This window comes from Agrilus planipennis, unplaced genomic scaffold (assembly GCF_000699045.2).
Source record: "Agrilus planipennis isolate EAB-ADULT unplaced genomic scaffold, Apla_2.0 scaffold277, whole genome shotgun sequence".
NCBI classification, from domain to species: Eukaryota; Metazoa; Arthropoda; class Insecta; order Coleoptera; family Buprestidae; genus Agrilus; species Agrilus planipennis.
The window spans coordinates 165,382-173,049 of record NW_020438986.1 but is presented as its reverse complement, the minus strand read 5'-3'; the positions used below and the strand labels follow the sequence as shown (position 1 = coordinate 173,049).

Genomic DNA, 7,668 nt, shown 5'->3' with positions numbered 1-7,668 from the left:
TACAATACTTGACTTGGTGAAGTTATTAAAAATTAGCAGTGAAACAAAATGAACGCTAAATTTGAAAAATGTTTTAACATCTCCACCAAATCAAAATTTTCAATAGCTATTTACTATTTTTTGTACAAAACTAAGCCGTTTTACACTGCAACTCCCAAAATTTCCTAAAATAAGAAAACGTATTAATTCGGCTCGATAAACATATAAGAAAAGTAAAATACAAGATAATACAAGCAATCAATAACGATGGTGTTTAAAATTTGTAGATTTAAAAGAACAACATTATAAAAAATTAGTATTCAATAAAAAGAAGTTACTGCGAACGGTTAATTTAAAAATTGGGAAAAGGTCGTTAAACATGGATAGTAGGTGCGGCGGAAAAAAAAGGTTAGAAGCGAAATGTGGTGTTATAGGCGACTGATGAGAATACCATCGAAATAAAAAAAATCATATACCGAACAATTTTTTATTTCAGTGTTCTATTCTATTATTATTTCTTACAATTGGGTCAATATTCAATTTCAATATTGGGATAAAAATCTACATTGGGCCAATAAAAAAAAATCTAACGTTTCCATCATTGAACCAATATGTAAAATACCTTTCATCGAGTTTTTATGTAATTTTTTCATATTTGGGACATTTTAAGCCATTTCCAAAAAAAGAGCTGTCATCGAAAAAGCCGTGATACGGAAGTTTGTAATGTCGATGACGACTGACTAACTTCGCTTACCACTTTTGTCCCTCGGATGCAACCTCGCTTACAATAAACTTAATTTTAAGGACGAAAAGGAAAGATCTTCCTCCAACTAATCGCTAAACGCTATTGTTTTTAAACTGTTGTGGTTAGTTGGGGTAAGACCTTTCCTTTTTGTTTATCATTACGCCACAGTTTCCTCTATATCTATTTTAATTTTAAGATATTAAGATCATTCTTTTTTAATTTGTGATTGTTATCGTTAATGTTTCAGTGCTAAGTACCGTTTTAAAAATGTTGTGTAGAATATATATATAGCGTTTTTACATCAAGTTTTATAATTTAATCGTTGTTACAGTGTAATTTCAGTTGTAGTTATTAGTATTAGGGATAATTATACAATATTTAGCATGGTGTAATTTTTAATATTTATATAAGTTACTGCATTGACTGCTGTAGTGTATAAATGTACATTATTACAAATATCACCCTGTTGGGGCCTCTCAAAACATTTGGTCCCAATAGATAAATTCTGCGAAGGCTTCGTCGGTCAGCTACCCTTATTTAATTGCACTACGCTGTAATGTTGTCTATGTATTTTTGGGTCTTTTCCTATACTTTTCTATAGCTTTGTTCTCGCAGGTACTGGTGGTGGTAATATTATAGTTTGATTTTATTCCATTTTCAGCAGTAGCTTAGTTCAGTTCAAAAAGTTAAGTTTTGTCGTTCAGCTTAACCAGATCTATGTTTTGTCGCTAAATTTGTCTTCCGTTTTTACATTGTCTTCATGTTCTGAATATGTTTAAGTGTTGTAAATAAAGTGTGTACATAGTTTTGTTTTACACTGGAATTTTATTCACTTTGGTCATTTATCCGAAAACATTCTGAGAAAATACTGCTCGTGGAAACACGGCAAACAATCGTTACCTTTGCATTGATCAAAATATTTGTTTAGATTAATCTTAGTTACAACATTTTTTCAATAGGTGTTTTTGAGGTTGATTTACTCCAGGGATACATTCCAAAATGTTTGTGCTCACAATTTTGATTACTTATGGGACGGTTTCCACATTTGGCAATATTTTGAAAGCTGGAGATATGAGTGTCGAAAATTTTATTGAAAGCAATGCTCAGTTTACTGCCGATTTATATAAGGTATGTATTGTATTAAACTTATAAATAAGTGTATAGGTAGATACACAATTATTACTTACATAAAGGTAAATTAATAACCAATACATGTCTTTCGATTTATTTTATTCCATTTTTTAAATTGAACATAGATTTTGTACAGGGTATCCCATTTTTGGCCATATACCTCCCTTATTATTAATGATAAAGGGTTGCAGTTTCCACGACATGTGCTACTTCTTTGTGAAATTAAATACGGCGCAAGTAGAACATTCATATTATTTTTCGTTTTTGAGATATAGGGTGGAATTGAAAAGTATCACCTTTGAGGCAACCCTCTTCCGTATCTCAGTTATCTCTAAACTTTTCGAAGAAGGTAGAATATATTCTTACAGAATTTTTTCTAAAGAATCGACTGGCGTATTCAACTCTTTTCTATTACCTTCAATGTTTTAGTAATGACGCAAACATAGGTTTTTGTATATGGAAAACCCTGGTATATTATTTTTATATTTAATAGGTGTAATGTGGGCTTTCAAACAATATATAACCACATACCATTATTTTAAGAAGTAAGCTCATAATTTAAGATTTTCTAAAATTTTGTTGTGTGTATAGTGACTAAAATTTATTAAAAAGAAAATCAAATTAAGAAATTATTGTACTAAAGACGTAATACTTTTAAACTTAATTCAAACGATCATTTTTAATTATTTATTACATTATTTTAACTGATAAAATTATTGAATTTTACACAAAACAAAATAGTAATTACCTCTCGTACTTAAAACTTAAGTTAGAAAAAACAAAAGAGAAACAGAAGAGAGAAGCAAATAGTTTTAAAAGTTGTTTTTAAAATGATGGTTATTTTTCCCTATACAAAATTAGCACATTTTCGTTATTTTCCTGACAGCGTTCAAAAGCATCAAAGGCCTTTGCAAATTTTGGAAGGTACAGGATACCCTGTACATTTCCAAATATAGACTTCAGAAAAGTCATAAACGTAAATTCTAGTAATGAAACAAAAGTAAAACCATCGAAGAAATTACCATTTAAAATTAAAAATGCAGTTATCAATGAACCAAAATTTTCTTCTTTTTTGCAGTCAAAGCTACTGTGACTTAAAATCATAGCCCAAATCGTAGTTGTTTTATTACGTACAAAGATACCTAATATTAATTAGTTACTGCCGGTTACCTGATATATCATTTTATATACATAGACCAGTTTTGATTTGGTGTCAGAAATGTATTGAACGCACAATGTGTTGATGAGAACTAAAACATATGAGTTCGATGTCGCGGTCCATACATAATGGTTTCGATAAATTGCTAACTAAGAACTAGGCTTAATGTTCTCTATTTTGTATCTATCACTTATATAAGCTGCATTTTTAATTCATTTTGACAGTTTGTTGCTTTGTTAATATTAAAGTAGTAGTAAATTTTAACAAAAGATGATACACTATCGGTTGCTTGATATTTTTTTGAAGTTTATAAATATTATTGAAAAAATGAAACTTAACTAAAATGTTTTATGTACATAAATTACTCTGGGTTTGTTAGTTTACCTGTATTTTATTTCATATTATTTTACGTTTTTTAAGCATTTTACTATAAGTGACTCTTACAGGAAATATCAGGATTGTCTTATGGGAAAAGTTTCTTATTCAGTCCATTTTCAGTAGAAGAGATTTTGGCTTCGGTATGGTCCGGTTCGAAAGGAAAAACAGCTCTAGAAATACAAAGGACTCTTCACTTACCAGATAAATATGAGGATATAGAGACAGTATTTCAGTCAATTTTACCAAAGTTGAAGAGCAATAACAATTTATACAATTTGACACTGGCAAACAGAATATATGTCAAAGATACTTTCGTCATTAACCCAATCTATAAGAAGAGAGCTAAACAAATTTATTCTGTTGACGTTGAAAATCTCAATTTTAATGAAGCTGAAATAGCTTCTGCGTACATAAATAGATGGATAGAAAAACAAACAAATTATAGGATTAATAACCTATTATCACCAGACGAGTTAACAGATTTGACGCAACTACTATTAATAAATACTTTGTATTTTGGTGGAAAATGGGAAAAAAACTTCAATGATCCTCTAACAACCACAAAAAAGATATTTTATAATAGCGCGGCAGATAAAGTAGAAGTAGATACAATGTCAATGAGAGATACTCTCAGATATTATGAATGCCATGCTGCTAAAATCTTAGAATTGCCATACGAAGGTGAAGAAATAAGTATGATTATTGTTTTGCCCAATGCAGCTGATGGCTGGAAAAATTTAACCAACTTCAGTGATGACATTTTTAAATATCCAAATTATACTCTGGAATATGTACATGTTGAGTTGCCTAGATTTTCTATTAGCTACACGATTGACTTTAAACATACATTACAAAAGGTAGGTAAGGTTTTAGAAATAATAAAAGAAAGTTATTTAGAGTTTGTGACCAGTTATTGTCATATGTGCTTGTGGTGAGCAAAAGAAGAATGAATAATACCACATCGTAAATCATACTAATAAAAATTATTTTTAATTTAATTACTTGTCAATATTTTTACGGTTGTACTTCGAAATAGAATAACAGAACCCTTATAGGATGTCATTATTGTCTGCTTGACTAAAACAGATTTCTTTAATAAAATTTGTAACGACACTAAAACTATATGTTATTAGCTAGGGATAGTAACTGCATTTAATAAAGCCGATTTTGGAAGAATAATCAATATCACTACAGAAGATGTGGCTATTAGTAGTGTACTGCAGAAAACTTACATTAATGTAACCGAAGACGGAACTGAAGCAGCCGTTGCATCTTCAGGTATGTTTTTTGTTAAATTTTACTTCAATAGGGTACTATACATATTCATCATCATAAAGTCTTCAGTCCTAACACTGGTTGGACACGTACCTACACTTTTTCCTATCCTGAGCGTTAATTTCGTGTAACTATCATCATCATAAGCATTCCGCATTTCCCTAAAACTAGAACAGCCCACATCCTTAACTATTTGCGAACAGTAATCTAATCTAGGTCTACCTCTACCCCTCCTAACTCCTGTTTCNTCCATTATACAAATGTTCTACCTTTTTGCAAAACTCTAAAGAACAAAGGCTAAATTTGATTAAAGGATTAAAATTATGCATAAACTGTTTCGGCACTAATCATGTAGTTAGAACTTGCAAATACGGTAAATGCAAAATATGTAAGGGACGACATAACACATTATTACATTTTGATAGGGTAACACAATCACCGAATTCAACAATTCCGCAGGCGGTTGAAAGTCCGATTACCGCATCAAATCAACCTTCTACGAGTTCCGACGGTGTATGCGCGTACCTTGCATCATTTTCGGAGGTTTTACTTTCAACGGCCGTAGTAAACGTATTAGACTATGAGGGTAACAAAAAAGAATGTCGTGTTCTCCTTGATCAGGGCTCTCAACTGAATTTAATTACGGAAAATTGCGTCAAACGTCTCGGCCTCAAAAAACAGAACTCCCAAACATGTATTAGTGGTGTAAACGCTCGAGAAAGTGTAGCCAATCGAATGGTACAAGTGGAAATTCAGTCAAGATATTCATATTTTCGTAACTTATTAGAATGTGTAGTACTTTCCACAATCACGAAACAATTGCCATTAGTGTCATTCGATGCGCGCAAATTCAATATTCCAGGTAATTTAAAACTCGCGGTCCCTGAATATCATATCTCCCGTGAAGTAGATATGTTGTTAGGTGCAGAAATTTTCTATCGTTTGTTGTGCGTAGGACAGATTGCGTCCACTGGTAGTAAAACACCATTGTTACAAAAAACTCAGTTCGGCTGGATTGTAAGCGGTAGGGTTCCATCAAATCGCACCACCAAGGTGTGTAATTTGTCAGTCAATGAACAGCTTGACCAACACCTTCAGAAATTTTGGAAGGTCGACGACATCATTCACAGTAATAACTTTTCTCCCGAAGAAAACGAGTGCGAATTGCACTTCGTAGAAACTCACCGTCGCGATCCTCTAACAGGCGCATTCATCGTTAGGCTTCCGTTCAAAAAGGACCCGTCTGTTTTAGGCGAGTCAAAGAGCTTAGCTCTTAAACGCCTTCTTTCTATAGAGCGTAAATTAAAAAGGGACTCGCAACTACAGAATCAGTATGAAGCTTTTATACAGGAAAACATTCAGTTAGGGCATATGTCGCTTATTAATGACAAAAAAGCATTCCCGGGGATAACATATTACATGCCGCATCATGCAGTGCTAAAGGAGAGCAGTATAACAACTAAACTCCGCGTAGTTTTTGATGCCTCCGCGAAAACTTCAACTGGTCTTTCTTTGAATGATACCTTGATGGTCGGCCCTACAATCCAACCGGACCTATTTTCTGTCTTAATCACGTTTCGTATTCATAAATACGTTCTTTCAGCCGACATAACGAAGATGTATAGGCAAGTACTCGTTGCGACTGAAGATAGACCCTTACAACGAATCCTATGGCGATCGGAAGCAACAAGCGAAAAATTGACCTATCAGTTAAACACCGTGACATACGGTACGTCTTCGGCCGCGTTCTTAGCAATTCGATGCCTACATCAATTGGCCCGCGAAAACCAGGCTTCTTATCCCTTGGGCGCTAAAGCAATTTTGGAAAACTTTTATGTAGATGACCTTTTAACAGGTAGTAGTAATATTGATAATCTTCTCGCGATTCGTGATGAGATCATAGTTATTCTTAAAAAGGGCAATTTCGAATTGCGCAAATGGATCTCTAACGAACCTAAATTATTGAACGGGATTGACGGACATGCGGAGAACGCAATTCTCACCGTCGATAAGGACGCCAATCTGAAAACTTTAGGCTTACAGTGGAATTCAGTAAACGATTCCTTTCAATTTTCAATAAAGGCTTATAACCAACCTCAAAAGGTTACGAAAAGGTCGATTTTGTCGGACGTTGCCCAAATTTTCGACCCTCTAGGTCTTCTCAGCGCTGTCACAGTCACAGGAAAATTATTGTTGCAAAGACTCTGGCAACTAAAATTAGATTGGGATGAAACGGTTCCCTTAGATATACATACCACCTGGTTTCGTTACAGGCAGTCGTTAGAGTATCTCAACAGGCTTAGAATTCCAAGAAACGTGGTATCCTTTAGCCATTCGCAGTTTGTTGAGCTCCACGGTTTCTGCGATGCGAGTGAGCTCGCTTATGGCGCATGCGTTTACATTAGGATGTTAGATAAGGAAAACCGTTATCATTGCAACATATTATGTGCTAAATCTAGAGTTAGTCCATTAAAGGCTCTAAGCATCCCTAGGTTAGAACTCTGCGCCGCGGTTCTGTTAGCTCGGTTGGTAAAAAAGATAGCGACAACGCTAAACCTTCGCGAAAATCGTATGGTACTGTGGACCGATTCATCCATCGTTTTGGCCTGGATAAAATCCACTTCCCGTCTTTATAATACATTCGTGGCAAATAGGATTAGTGAAATACATGAGCAAACCGAAATAAGCAATTGGCGCCACGTTAGCACGTTTGACAATCCCGCGGACTTGTTATCCAGAGGCGTGGCACCCAAGGAAATAATCGAAAACTCTTTATGGTGGCACGGGCCCCAGTGGCTATTACAATATGAAGATCATTGGCCTATATCGCATTCAAAGAACAAGTTTGATAAAGGTTTACTTGAAATTAAAAAGACAGCCGTCGTTCAAATCAATGCCGCGGATGAAGTATTTCACATATTTCTTGCATTTTCATCGTTTATGAAACTCGTACGAGTAGCCGCTTACTGTTTGAGATTTGCTCTTAACTCGCGGTCTATTA

General features: G+C 34.1%; 1 protein-coding gene across 1 annotated transcript in view; it reads left to right on the top strand.

The window, feature by feature from the left end:
- LOC108740798 (leukocyte elastase inhibitor A-like) overlaps positions 1-7,668 on the top strand; it is a 31,057-nt gene that overhangs the window by 8,107 nt on the left and 15,282 nt on the right. Inside the window, exons 2-4 of the mRNA XM_025975619.1 lie at positions 1,684-1,852; positions 3,461-4,249; positions 4,526-4,670. Coding sequence (XP_025831404.1) covers positions 1,724-1,852; positions 3,461-4,249; positions 4,526-4,670 — 1,063 coding nt within the window. The 5' untranslated portion in view covers positions 1,684-1,723. The remainder of the gene's footprint in view (positions 1-1,683; positions 1,853-3,460; positions 4,250-4,525; positions 4,671-7,668) is intronic.